The sequence below is a fragment of the Hippocampus comes genome, unplaced genomic scaffold (genome assembly GCF_001891065.2).
Source record: "Hippocampus comes isolate QL1 unplaced genomic scaffold, H_comes_QL1_v1.1 scaffold41, whole genome shotgun sequence".
Classification (NCBI taxonomy): Eukaryota; Metazoa; Chordata; class Actinopteri; order Syngnathiformes; family Syngnathidae; genus Hippocampus; species Hippocampus comes.
Window position 1 is genome coordinate 1463994 of NW_017805153.1, and position 14649 is coordinate 1478642.

Consider the following 14649-nt stretch of genomic DNA (forward strand, 5'->3'; position numbering starts at 1 on the left):
ACGTCCTGCATGTTTTCCATCTTTTCCTCCTGAAAACACACCTGATCCAAATGATCAGCTCATCAGCAAGCTCTGAGGAAGCAAGACACAGCTTCTGATCATTTCAATCAGGTGTGTAGCTGCAGGGAGAGATGGAAAACAGGCAGGACATTTGGCTCTTGAGGACCGAGTTTGGACACCCCTGATGTACAGTGTAGGCCAGGGGTCCCCAACCGCCGGTCCGCGGACCGGTACCGGTCCGCCGGGCATTTGGTACCGGGCCGCACAGAAAGAACTTGCCTTAATTCCGTTTTGTTTATTTCGGAAAACGAAAGATGTTTTATTTTGAAAAACTACCGGATTCTCCGTTACATCCGTCTGTGTCACACTTGACACACATCAAGCCACGCTTCTCCGTCACGTGACCGATTACTTCAAAACAAACACAGGAGCTAGCAAAATGAGTAAAAAAACTGCTGGAGATCGCAAATGACGGCGGCCTTAAAAGTACGTTCGAGACAACTGGATTAAAGTTATGGCTGAATACTCTGAGATCGCCACAATAGCACTGTTGCTATTTCCGACATCCTACCTGTGTGAGGCGGGGGGTTTCTGCAGCAACGGCGACGAAAACAAAATTACGAAGTAGACTGGACATAAACCACACACTTGAGGTGTCATTGTCTCCTATTACCCCGAGATGGGACCGTCTGGTTGCAGAAAATTAAGCTCGGTGCTGTGGTGAGTCGTCATTTTCATGCACTTTGAATTTGCGTTGTATCGTATTTTGAAGGCATTAAACATTGCTATAGCGATCGGAGTGTTGCGGCCAGATTAGACGCTCCTTGTGTTTATTATTATATTTCGAAAACACCACAGTTTTCATGCAGCTCATACCGTATTATTTTGTTGTATTATTTCCACCACACCTTAAATGCCGGTCCCTGAAAATATTGTCTGACATAAACCGGTCCGTGGGGCAAAAAAGGTTGGGGGCCCCTGGTGTAGGCTACTATTCACTTGGGTAGTTATAGATCCTTGAAGGCCAGAAGTGAACGATCATGGAGGTGAAAAAAAGGACGATGGCCAAACAAAAATATCTATTAAATAAGTGACACATATACAACAATATATCTTTATTTGTATAGCACATTCACAACAGCTGCAGCTGTAAAGCACGATACAGAACATATATCAACAAAACAATAACAGAACTCATACAAAAAACACTTACAACAATGAACAACTACAGTGGCACCTCTATTTACGAAATTAATGTGTTCTGGAAGAAATTTCTTAACTAGAAAATTTTGTAAGCAGAGACACGTTTTCCATGTAAATGCCCTGATCAGTTCCAAGCCCCCCAAAATCCAGACATAAATGTTTTATAAAGCATAAAAATGCATCAAAATATGTAGCAAATACATCTTACAATTAGATTATTGCACAATAAATCAGAGTTGTGCATAATGTAAAAAAAAAAAAAACAAAGAATAAAGAATAAAAATGATGGTTGTTTAAGTTTTAACTACGTCCTCATCCTTTTTTGCCCGCTTTAGTTCATGTTCTCTCTCAGAAGTGTTTTTTGCCTGGCGTTTTGTAAAGAACTAACTGATCCAAGGACGTTTGCATTTGTCCGCTTTTAACAATCCTTTGATGATTCACATTTAGGTAAAACTATCCGAACACCTCTTAACCCGAGGGGCAATCGATTCGGACGCAGCACAGACACATATCTATCTATATGCACCCATAGACACAAATGGTAGAAGTCTCTCTTAGCCAATGGGATGCCAGAATAATGATGGGTAGTAGCCAATGGCAGAGCAGCTATTAGTATGTTGCGTTCATGAAACTCGGAGCTGCGAGCAGCAGCCTATACTGTATTTTTACCTTTCGTATCTTGAAATTTCTTTCGTAACAAGAGACAATATTTTCCCGTTGAGGCATTTCATAACTTGAAAATTTCATATAAAGAGACGTTCGTAAGTAGGGGTACCACTGTATTCCTACAAACGCCTTTTTGACAAAAATATAATTGATTAAATAAGACATTCAATACATCTTTATTTGTTTCTCGCTTTCATAACAGCTGCAACTGTAACAAAGTACTTTACAAAACATTTAACCTTACAATAATACAACAGAACACATCACACAAAACACTGACAACACAATCGAAACACTATTCCTTCATACGGCTTGTTGTTTGAAGTGGTTGCAGATGAAAGAGGAGAGATTCAAAGTCTCCTTTCACAGTGGATCAGAGACATCATGATCACTGGGGGCATTGTGTCACACATGTCTGCTACAAGTTAAATTTGAAAGTAATCAAGAAGCTGTAGCATCCATTGACAGTGAATGGTTCCATTATCCTGTCCCATTTAGATCTGCTTAAATTCCAAGTGCCAATTCATCTAAAATGGATAACAAATAACAGCCACAATTTACAGTGAACTTCTCATACATTGAAATACATTTTTAAAAATGAAATACCTGTATGCCTAAAAACAACGAAAAAAGGAACAGAAAGAAAGAATTGCTGACACTTGAGTGTTAAGTTTGCTTAATTCTGCTATTGATGTTTTTGACATTAAGCCTGTCACTCTGGGGCTGCATGAGGGAGATCCAAATCCAGATGTGTCATTGTAGTGTTTTCGAGTTTCCACATTTGTTGTTGATATGGACCGATATACATATTAACTGTCTCTCTGAACCCTGTACGAGAAAAAACGTGGCAAGAAGCTATGAGGCAAAATGTCAAGAACTTCTAGAAAATCAAGTATTTGGAGACAGAGTCTGAGCAAGGCTAATAATCCACAGCTAGTTCTCTGTGAAGCAGAGTATATATGGCAGCTGGTAATGAGGCATGATGAGTGTCAAGTGTGGCTCGTGAGGGAACGCCCACTCTCCAGCTGGAGCTTGAAAAAAAAGAGAGCATACAGGACAGGATATAACAGCTTTCAGGCCAATTTTCAACAGAGGGTCCCACCTCAAGGTGTCAAAAAATACAATATCTGGTTCATGAAGCTAATTTAAAGCATAATTTTCCATCAATACCTACAAGTAATTTTTAAGCTGATTTCAAAAATGTCTTTGTTTATTTTTTCTACCACATCAGGTTTTGATATTTTCGTTTTTAAATTTGACCTATAAAAGCGTGCACAATCCAGATTTTACCATGCATTGTAATTTATCGCTCTGATGTTTCAGGAAAAAAAAACATTCCACCTGTTTCTAAACCTAAACCTTAATTCATGAATATTATTCAACGTATTACATGTTATTCTTATTCTTATTCTTATTGTCGCAGTACTGTATTAGAAACAGCTCCCATGCAGCATGGGTCCATTTCTGTTGTGCCGTTATCAACACACAAACGTCGAACAGATCCAGATCAAATGTGTGATTTGTGCCTGCCCGAATAGTTTCAATTAAAAGTGAACTTGGCTAAACACGGAGTTAAATTGATTAATGCAGTGGCCGACAACTGTAAAGGAGTCACATACCACGTTAGGTCTTAATGGAGGTCAACACTGAAACAACAAAAACTGTTCAAAACAAATTTGTCCCAGCAAACTCAAGCGACTGCTTCCCTGGTACACAAGTGGCACTGTGGTGATAAAACATCACATGGCCACTAATGACACGGACTGACCAAATCCGCGTGACCCACCCGGCGGTCGGGTACCAGTTGCCATAGTGATCTAACCTCGTGGGGCGCCATGCCTCACGTCACTTCGCCGCCTGTCGTCATACGCCCCCCTCCCCACCCCATAAAATTAAAACCGCTTAAACCAAACTACAGTACAACTACATCTAACCGTTGCATTCTGGACGTAACATTTTCCATTTTAAGTCGATCAGCAATCAAGTGTCACTGATTCAAGTATAGGAAAAGCACAAATGAATGTACAGTAACTACATTGAATTTGATGCAGTTTATAATTTGTTTTAAAAAAGGTAAAATAATCATACTGTACATGAAAACAAGTACCGTACCAATTAATAATATATTAACTAATTATTCACTCAATGTTTTTCTTTTGCGGTAATACAAATGGAATGAAACTCCCCAAGAGGGGATTTTTGTTTGACTTTGTAACTTCAGCTCTGTAAATACAGCATACATTATGGACATTTCTGGCCAAGTAAAACCCATGAAAATGATGTTTTTTTTAAGCTCGTTATAATGTACTGGATGTGTTCTACCGGATAATTTATCTATTTTTGGACAAGGGTTTAATTTCGTTGATTAGTTCAGTTTCCGTACTGCATTCAATGGACACAGTGGAGATAGCCCTCTGCTGACCATGGATGAGAATTACATTTTAATTTTGGAAGTTGAAAGCGCCCTCTACTCGCGGAAAGGCAATACAGTACAGTACAGTAAATGCAAAACCTAAATAGTACAAAAAGTGGTACATGTACTGAGCTATAAAAACACGCCACGTGCCAACAAATTGGAATGCTGAAAAATGTTTTATGCAAATGAAAAGAACTGAATTTGGTAAGTTAAACGAGGTGTCATGAGTAGCAAAAGACAGAAGAAATCTCAAAAACTGTTGATTATGTTTATGGGACAAAAATAGCCACGAACAAGCTGAAGGAGGAGAGAGCGCTTTTAAAACTTGAGTCCATTTAAAACACAGGTGTCAAAGTCAAGGCCCCAGGGCCAGATCCGGCCCGCCACATCATTTTATGTGGCCCGCGAAAGAAAATCATGCGTGTCAACTTGCATGATCCTTGCGAAAATCTGTACTGAAATGTGAAATGTGTCATAAATGACGTTGAGATTTTGCAATAATTTTGTTACTCTATTTACGACAAACAAGAAACCAATCGCTGTTTTTTAGACACGTCACAAGGAAGCAGAGACAGCTCCGATGAAGGCTGAAGTGACAGCCGAAACTGTCAGCCAGGTAAGAGTTGAAGAGAAACTTCACCAGAAAAGACCGTTGTCTGGAAAAAAAAGCAACTGTAAACCTGATTTAACAAGCAAATAGTTGAGTGATTTCAAAACTAGTCATCCATCAATTGGTTGTGTACAAGTTATGCGAAGAGATGATATATTCGGTTTCACTGTCGTAACGGCCCGCCGAGGGGAAAACATAACTCCAAAGTGGCCCGCGACAAAAATGAGTTTGACACCCCTGATTTAAAATGTCAGTTTGCACTTTCGGTCCCTAAGGGGCGCTGTAATTTTAATGGCTCACCGGTTGAGACGCCGCTTGGGCCTTTGTTGACGTTCTTCCGGTGCTCCAGTCACCTCGCTCCCTCCCGATGCTACCCGGTCGGGCTTGGCTGTGGGAGCGTCATGGCGGTGCACCGGGGACCCTCAACGAAATGGCTCTTCACCCGGGAACAGCTTGAAAACACGCCGTCTCGACGCTGCGGGATCGAGGCTGACAGGGAACTTTCTTACCGACAACAAGCCGCTAATCTAATCCAAGACATCGGCCAGAGGCTCAACGTGTATCCTTTGAAACAGAGGCTAGCTCTCCTGAGAACTGGCCAGTTTTGCTTAGCATTAGCTCATCAAACTCTTAGCACGGCATGTATTGTTCTTGCCCGCAAGTCCCGACATACACATAAGTGAACTATTCTGCATTTTTATGGGCGGTTTGTCAAAGATGTTCTCCGTAAATACTCAAAATGGTCCCTAAGTTTATAACTCCCATTTTGCCGGAGGCGCCCGGGCCTTCACGCTAGCTTAGCTTTTGTTTTGTACATTTCATTGTTAGCTTACACAATGAAGTTGAAACCGCCGTGGAATCAAATCACGACTAATTTAATTAATAATCTCTTGGAGTGAAGCGAAGCCTTTTTCTGTTTGCTACATTTCAACTGGAAGTGTTTTCTTGTATTTTTGTTTCGTGTACACGTGCCAACCTCAGTACTCAATGTACGGCACGTAACGTGCGTCTTTGTAACCGTTTTGTGTCGTCATCACCCTCCCCACCCAACCTTAACTGCGCACCCAGCTCTCAACTGATCATCAACACCGCAATAGTATACATGCACAGATTTTATATGATTCACTCTTTCACCAAGTTCCACAGAAATGTAAGTACTGCATACTGAGTGCTGCTTTTATGAAGCGATGCTACTGTATGGGTAATGACATTAACCGAGTGACATTTGTCATCGTAGATAATCTCCCAAACAACGTTGTTTCTAGCAGCAAAAGTTGAAGAGCAGCCTCGGAAACTGGAGCATGTCATTAAAATAGCTCATGCCTGCATAAATCCCCAAGAGCCTGCCCTTGACACCAAAAGCAATGTGAGTATGGCATCTGATTTGTGTGGTGCGTTTTGGTGTGTCATTCCCACAGAGCAAAGTGAATATATGCATGTGGGTGATGTTTTGTGCTTTTCGTAGTTATTGATGAATCGTGTGTGGTCAATCAGCAGTTTGAAAGTATTTAGGGTATCTAAGTACTTAGGGTAACATTGCTGCTTACTTCTGTTAGCTGTTGCTCGCGGACCTTTGTTTAGAATTTCTGTATATAGTTGAGCATTTCAGTGTTAGAATATATACAATGATTAAGTCTCTTACTTAAACTTTAAGCAGGAGTGCCAACCAGCTGGAAACAAGCACACTTGACCTCATGTTTGGAAAACTGCAAGCAAGAGTTTTTGGTGACCTCAAAGTAATATCTGATGGTCGCCCACATTTTGACGGCGAGAGTGATGATTGGCATTAAGGAATACTTTGTGTTTTAATACGTTGAAGTGCCTTCAACCATGTGACGGGGATACATGTACCGGTATTTTAAAACAGGATGTTCATCGATTGTCTGTAATGTGTCCCTTATGTTAAATGGGGATCACTGTAGTTATCGTCCTTGAATCAATATTCTCACAACATAAAGACCATTGCATCGAGGGCAAATTGAGATGCGTTAGCTAGTCCAGCGGTTACAACCATGAAGAGATCTGTAGTCTGATGGCTTGGTGTTTTCCAGGCATTCCATCAGCAGTCGCAAGAGCTCGGAATACTGGAAACCATCGTCCTGCAAACCCTGGGTGAGCGCAAAGCACGGTCGCTGTTTTTCACGCGATAAGTCTGGGCGGCATGGACAAAATTTCATATCCGGTGTTCCAGCCAGATATCTCTTAACAGTGCTATCACGATATTTCTATGGGTTCAGTGAAAATGAATATTGTTTTTATTTTAAGGGTGTTGACGGGGCGGCATATCCTAAAGGATGTGGAGAATTTTTCATGAGAACTTACTGCTGACAAGAGCATTAACAATGTTACCAAATAAAAAAGAAAAAAATCACAAGCAGCATTTGTTGTATGCATGTCTGCGTTGTGAAGCCTGTATCACATTCTGAGGCTCCCTGTACAATATGTTGTACTGGACTGCTGTTTTTTAATCCATCAAAAAATATTGTGTGTGAGTCACCGAACACACATGTTGCTACAGAAAGAAGCAAAGACAAAAATGCGGACGTATTGAAATAGAGGCTCACTCATTCACTTGAATGGAACCGTGAGGTGCGCACCATATTTTTATATCAAACTTTGATAATTTAGCCATTGGTACATATGATATTATAAATATGGTTAAAGTATTGTTGTAAAACACTATCTGTATTGTGTATACTCTATTCATATGGCTTGGCAGCACGGGACTGTGTCTCGTTCACTTAAATCCAGGAAATGTGTTTCGAGTGTGGGCAAATGTTCTGTGCATTTTAATTGGCCGCAATTTGCGACGCCGCCCCATCATACAACCTGCTCGGGTCTCTCCCTCCCTGTCTGATGAATATCATTGGCTGGATTTAGCTGTTGATCAACAGCAAACTTGAAATGGAGGTATGTGGCGGGTTGATCTGAGCTGGCATGGAAAGTCCATCGTGCCATTGCAGTAGTTTTTGATATTCAAATATTGAATGTTCATATCCAGATATCAATACGATTTGGTGACCAGCACAAGTTCAGACCGAATACACAGTAACTGATGCTGCATTCATGACGTTTTCTCTGCAACATATCAAACTTCTATGTTTTCATGGCTCTGCCTTCACTGTCTTTTTTACAGGTTTTGAAATAACTATAGACCATCCACACACTGATGTTGTGAGGTGCTCCCAGCTTGTACGAGGTAAAGCCTTCTTTGGCTGCTTTTGTGGGTTTTTTTTAAGTTAATGATGGAGTCTTACAAAGGTGGTATTTTTCTTAGTGCAGGTGCAATTTGGGAACCAAGTTTGTCTTCTACAATTGCATGAATTGTGACTTAAAAGTTATCAGGGGTGTCACAGGTTCTCTAGATTCAAAGCTCCTTTTGCACACTTTTTGGTAGTAACAATGTTACTCTCACAGCTGCTTTGGCAGGCGCGGTCAGACCGTATGGTCTGGACCAAAGTTACAATTAAAACAAAAAACTTTTATGGGCACATTTAGTATGGTTCACCTGGCGGCCTCATGGTCCAACCTAAGTGTACACATTAAGTCGCGACTGAAGTATTCCAAACAAAAATGCTGGGGTGAATCCATTGTTTTTATTTTGACGGCTAAAATGGTGCAAAAAGTTTCCGAAAAGCTTTTTCAATTGTGGGTACGGGGCTCACATTTTTCTCTTAAATGTCATTTCATAGCCGGCCTCTGTCCTTTGTATGTGGAGCTTTTCACTTTTGCGCTAAAGTGAACCGACCGTACCCGGTTTTGCTGGTCTGGGCCCACGATCGCGTTCGCACTTAATTAAATGAACGGGCGCGAGCAGAGCAAATGCACTGCTGCTTGTTTGAACCGAACCAAGCGTGACCGGCACGAAGGTTTATTTCTGTAAGTGGGCACGAGGCCGCGAAAGTGAAACCGTGACACCCCCAAAAACCATGACTGTGTTGTAGCAACCCATTAACTGGCTTCTAAAACCAACTTTCTCCTTCCTTTTACAGCAAGCAAGGATTTGGCACAGACTTCCTATTTCATGGCTACCAACAGGTTAATATCCTGTTCCCATTATTGCACTTTAATGGCACACTATAGCTCCATGTCCGTGCAGGACGCCAACCTGTGTCCATCACCCTGTGTGCACCTGGACCCTGGGAATCCAGAACCGGCCAGGCTGCTTGTATGCAGTGCATTGTACAAGGGCTTTGGCACAGATGGGTTGAATGCATAGCGTGGAATGTAGTGGTGTCCTTTACCTCTCACGGTTGTTTGGTACACAGTGCATAGGTCCAAAACACTCAGATGGTAGCCTGAGTAGAGTTTTGAGCAATGCTTTTGTAACCCCAAATGAGCTAGCATGTACCCACCAAACTGTACTGCAAACTGAATGTGGCTTCAAGGGGGGGCGTGAATGTCAAAGACCATTAGCGCCCTTTTGGCGCATGCACAGAATGTTGTATGGGGGTCACCCTTCACAGTCGCAATACGACGAGTTAATGGCCTTCTGTAGTCTTAATCTTAGGACACGCAGCAAAAGACTCAAGGCTCTCATGTCCTCCTCCTCCAGTCGTGTATGAGTCCAGTCACCCAGACAGTGTTGAACCCCTCTTCCACGATGCACAGCGTATCTACATTCATTTAGACAAAACTGTAAGGCTCATAGAAACCTGAAATTTGCTCATGAGTTGAGCGAATGTCCTAAACAACAGTTGGACTCTTCCCCCGCCATCCTTGAACACTTTATGGACAGTGCAAAATCGAAGCGAATGAAGTAAAACACCTCTCTCATTTATGTCAAGCTATGAAGAATTCCAACGAGGAACGAATATGATCTCTAAGTGCCTGCTTCATGTCATCGTTTTGATCCCTTGTTTCCTTCACATGTGCCAGAGGTGGCCGAGTTTCTTATTATAGTGGCTAATCGTTCATCCTTTGGAGTGACAACAGGTGGCCCTTTGCCTCCTCCCGTCAGGTCCAAAATCCTTTTCTTTGCAACCACCTTAATATCAAACTACTTTGCGTCGAAATGGCGTGGACCTCAGGTGGCAGATTGAGGACAAGCCTCTCACTTCGGAGTAATTTATGCACTGTGGTGAGAAGAAAAATTTCCAAAAAGTCAGATATATATTTTTAAAATCCAATGTTGAAAAAAAATGTGCAAATCTGCAGGTGCCGAACCGCCAGAATGCTGGGCTCCACAGTACACTGAATTTGGGTACAGAGAGAGACTATTTCTCCAGATGTATTCGTAGTGAGGCCCTTTTGACTTCCCAATCATTTCCCCATATGAGGTGTGAGGGAGTGCCTGGGTCCATTTCCCAATCCGACACTTTGCTGACAAGATGTTTGCAGTGGAGTTTGGGATCGCGGGTATAGGAGGCGTCGTTTCTTTTGTTTCTCAGCCTCCCATTCCACATGACCGAGTACCGGTCCAACAAACGTATGTGCTATTGGGGAAGCATTTGACGAATCAACTGGTTGAGAAACATGGAACATGTTTTAAATCCGAATTTAAGAGCACAAAGGTGCTTACATTTCGCAACGTAACTTAATCTGTGAGGTGAGGGCTTGCGTATATGATGTAGATTTCTTACTTGAGTAATCCAAATGAAGCCATTTTCCATCCAACATTACAGTTTGCATTACTTCTGTACATTGTCCCCTGCCTCATTTTTAAGAGTTGTACATTTTTCCAACCTGCACCTCCACTCTTTTGTCAAGCTATACAATTTGTTTGCCTTGTTATGGTTGCCTAACGTGGAGCTCGACGTAGTGCTTGTCGTTGATTGGCGTCCCGCACCCTGTCTGACCTAGACACACGTCTCGACTGTGTATGCCAAACTGAAGTGTTCTGCTCGATGGAAACCCGTGGTGCTTTGAATGAATGTGCGGTCTTTTAATAACGCTGAGCTGACCTGACCTGACCTTTGTCCATTGTCCCGCTGTTGTCATCTTTCCCGACAGTTTGCACCTCACCACATTCTGCCTGCAGTATCGGCCCACCGTGGTTGCCTGCGTCTGTATCCACCTGGCCTGCAAGTGGTCCAACTGGGAGATCCCCGTGTCGACCGACGGCAAGCACTGGTGGGAGTACGTAGACCGCACCGTGACGCTGCAGCTGCTGGACGGTGAGGGCGCCGCTCCGGCCTCGGAATGGCATGTCCGGGAGACGGTCCCTGATGCCACTCTTTGTGTTCGCAGAGCTCACCCACGAGTTTCTTCAGATCTTGGAGAGGACGCCCAGCAGGCTGAAGAGGATACGTAACTGGAGGGTATGTGGGCGTCGCGCAATTGCCGGACAGCTACTGCTCCATTTTCGACATGTCGTGTTGAAACATCGTTTGCTTCCAGGCCATTCAAGCTGCTAAGAAGCCAAAGACGGAAGGTCCTGCTGTGGACGCTGCCTTCCAGGGGGCCTCGTTAGACAGCCTTCCTGGCGTCGCCAGCTCCTTCTTCCCTTCCACCTCAGCGTCAGACTCTACGGAGATGTCCCTCGGCGCCATGACGGGCTCCTATGCCTCCTACCAGTCTCTCAGTGACCCTTTCTTGCAGCCCCCCCACTCGGATTTTACTGTGTTGAAACACGTACACAAAACTGCCGGGGGCTCTGCGAGTAAACCCCAGCAGCTTGCTGTAAATGCGGCACCGTTTGTGCGGCCGCAGAAAGTCTTAACTCTAGAAAAGTACCGAGAGAAACATGCAGCAGAGCTGGCTCTGCAGAACGGCATCAAAGAGGAGGCCGGCACAGACATGTACACGCCGCCTACCGCCGCTGCCTCGCACCATCACAAGAAACGCTGTCAGACACTGCCGGGCGGCCAGTCGGGCGACGGTAGGCGTGAGAAATCAAGCTCCAAAAAGACTCGGGCGCCCGCTTCTTTTGCCGAGAACGGCTCGGCTACCAGCGAGGAGCTCAAGATGAGGATCAAAGTTTCGTCAGAGTGCCACGGTGGCTCCGATCAGGGCAAAGACAAGCACAAGGAGCACGCTAGCCACCGCCACTCCAAACACGGCCACACCCACCCGTATTCCCTCAGCGCTAATTGCCGGGTGGACGCCGGCTCCGTGTCCCAGCGACCTCCCGGTAGCCACGGCGGCGACTGTGGCTCGGGCTCCTCCCGAAAGAGGCCTCACCCTGACGGCGGCCACAATCACCACCACCACTCGTCCAAGAGCAGCAGGAGCTCGAAGGCGGCCCTCAGCTCCGCCCACTACTCGGACAGCAGCCAGAGGATGATGGAGCATCACGGCCACGATGGTACCAACGGCCTGCTGACAGCTAACGGCCAACACACTGACTACAAAGACACTTTTGACATGCTGGACTCTTTACTAAGTGCCCAAGGAATGAACTTATAACCTCCAGTGTTGTCCACACTACCGTATTACCACATTGAATAGACTTTGAGAGAAAAAAAAAGATTTTATTTGTCTTAAATTATATGGATTTCTCATCGCCCACACTGCTGATGATTCTTGTGGAGCTGTCAGATGTAACAGCATTCTGCATCACGCTGTGTGTGACAATGACATGTTCAATTTCAAATGAGCTTTTTATGGTTTTAATGTGCATGTTTGAAGTTTGTAAAACAAAGGGAAGCCGCATAGCTAGTGCTTGCAGCCATCACAGCAGTTTACACAGTTAATTTGTTGTTACCCCCCCCACGCCCGCCCCTCAAATGTTCCACTAAAAATCTCAGGTCATGAACTTTTTTTTACTATAAGAACAAATATTTGGGTTTTACTGCCTGCTTGTGTGGAGACTCACCGCCTCATCCAATATCTACAACCTTAGTACCTTCCTGAGGCCCAATCTGCTTAATTTTTGTTTATTTGAAGTTATTTTGTCCCTTAAAATCTCCCAAAAAGCAGCACATGAGCTCCACAGGCAGACCCAGTTGAGATCCACAATTGAAGCTGATGTGACGTCTGTGAAAAGTGCATTTCTGGTCCGTCGACTGAAATAGCAAGAGGCCTTTTGATTGTACTGTGAGTCGCGCCACCCACCCTCCACGGGTCGTGATACATGTAATTGTCCGAAAATACCTATGTCTGTTCCAAGATGGTGTAAATAGGACTGCGCTTTCACATTTACAGTTGTTCAATAATGCCTTTAATGTTTCTTGAAATCTAAAGCAGACACTTCTCTTCAATTTGTGTATTGGAACCCAAATAAAGGTGTTAAAGCGACTTATTTCATTCACCGTGCATTTTATCTTTCAAATGGGGTGATTGGTCACGTGCTGACGATAAACATGGCTAATGCCACATCCTAACTGCATGCCTCACTGTGCATATCTTAAGACCCGCAATTTGGTCCGGCAAGTGAATGTGAAAGCAAACGCCAAATCATGCAGATGGTTTAATCCTGGAATTATAACATTGGATTTACTCCCCATTGAATTTAAGCCCTTGCTTGCTTGCACATGGAAGTTAAAACAACCTTTTTCCCACCAGATGCCTGCGCACTTGTTATCAATCTTTGAGCCCCACAACATTGACTGGTTGGTGAGAATCAAATAAACATCAAGCAAGAGTTATTTAAAATGGGCAGTTTCTGGATGGAAATAACTCCCACAAAAAAAAAAAAAAAAAATTGGCACCCTCCTAAGGTGCCAATTTTAATAGCCATTAAGCGAAGAGGAAATGGTCCTTTGATTATTTCCCCACCGCAAACAAATACTTATTTTTCCCATGAAAAACTGGCGGAAAGAATCCATGAAAAATCGGGCTAAATCCAAAATACACAGTAATGAAAAAAAATGCACAAAGATTTTGTTGTCGGGCTGTTTTCAAACCTTTGTTGTTAGGATACAGGGAAGTAGATATTTTATACATGCATTGAAAAATCAAATATATTAAGAGCACATACTGTATTTTGCCTCTATGCATGTCGTTTGTCCATATTTAAACTTGCGTTTTTATCATATTTACGATCAGGCAGTGTGTGCCCCCCCCCCACCCCCTCCGAAATTATATTGCCCACCCCTGGACTAAATCGTATTTTAATCTACAGTATGTAACTCAGGATGTTGCTGGATTTAGGAGATGTAGTCATGAAGAGATGTAACCCCCGACCCCCATGCACACATTTTTTAAAAAATATATAGAAACTCCAGTTTCTATATTTTAGATATAGGGACGTTGAGTGAAATGTAAATAAAAAGAACACAACGATTTGCAAGTACTTACCTCTATTCAGTTGGATGCACGGCAGAGTTGTTAAATTACCATATATGTGATATTCAATGTCATGAACGTTGCTGTTTTTTGCAACTAATTTCTTTTGTAGTCACTGAGAGAGAGCCTTGTATCACGTGACAAAGCGCCGTTCGTGACCTAGAAATGTCGTCCGTTTTAACGGTAGTAAACAGAGGACCAGATCCAGTACAGTATTGTATTGTGTGTTCCCCGCTGTACGACTGCCAATTCTTGCCATGTCGCGCTAAATCCACCAGATGGCAATATTGTCTTTGGCTCTGATTTGTAGCGACCGAGCGGCTTGTGTCCTGAAAAACACATTTTCTCACTTTTAGAGGAATTTGGGTTTTTTGAGGGGGTAACTAGAAGCAGTGTTGAATAACCTTGAAAGGCACGCTGGTTGTGCTTGATGCCATGAAGTCAAGGTGCCTTTCTACACACGTTGCGATCCTCGCCTGCGACGAGAAACATTTGGATGTGATCCATCTAATTAACACATTCTGAGAAGAGTTGTTTCACGACCACAGAGCAGCAACTTTAGTGAAAAAGTAAGAACAATTAAAAA

At 43.3% G+C, this 14649-nt stretch overlaps 1 protein-coding gene across 1 annotated transcript; it reads left to right on the top strand.

Moving 5' to 3' along the window:
• Positions 1 to 5225: 5225 nt before the first annotated feature.
• On the top strand, positions 5226 to 13073 carry ccnt2b (cyclin T2b). Its single transcript, XM_019868565.1, has 9 exons — positions 5226 to 5454; positions 5964 to 6045; positions 6133 to 6261; positions 6947 to 7007; positions 8032 to 8094; positions 8888 to 8933; positions 10848 to 11011; positions 11085 to 11155; positions 11235 to 13073. The coding sequence occupies exons 1-9, from the start codon at positions 5297 to 5299 to the stop codon at positions 12240 to 12242; spliced, it is 1782 nt and encodes a 593-aa protein (XP_019724124.1). The 5' UTR covers positions 5226 to 5296; the 3' UTR covers positions 12243 to 13073.
• Positions 13074 to 14649: the final 1576 nt, after the last annotated feature.

Bases quoted from the DNA above. Each gene is read 5' to 3' on its own strand.
- ccnt2b (XM_019868565.1), top strand. From the start codon at position 5,297: ATGGCGGTGCACCGGGGACCCTCAACGAAATGGCTCTTCACCCGGGAA. The intron at 5,455-5,963 runs GTATCCTTTGAA...CTGCGCACCCAG, and splicing joins ATCGGCCAGAGGCTCAACGT to CTCTCAACTGATCATCAACA. The intron at 11,156-11,234 runs GTATGTGGGCGT...GTTTGCTTCCAG, and splicing joins AGAGGATACGTAACTGGAGG to GCCATTCAAGCTGCTAAGAA.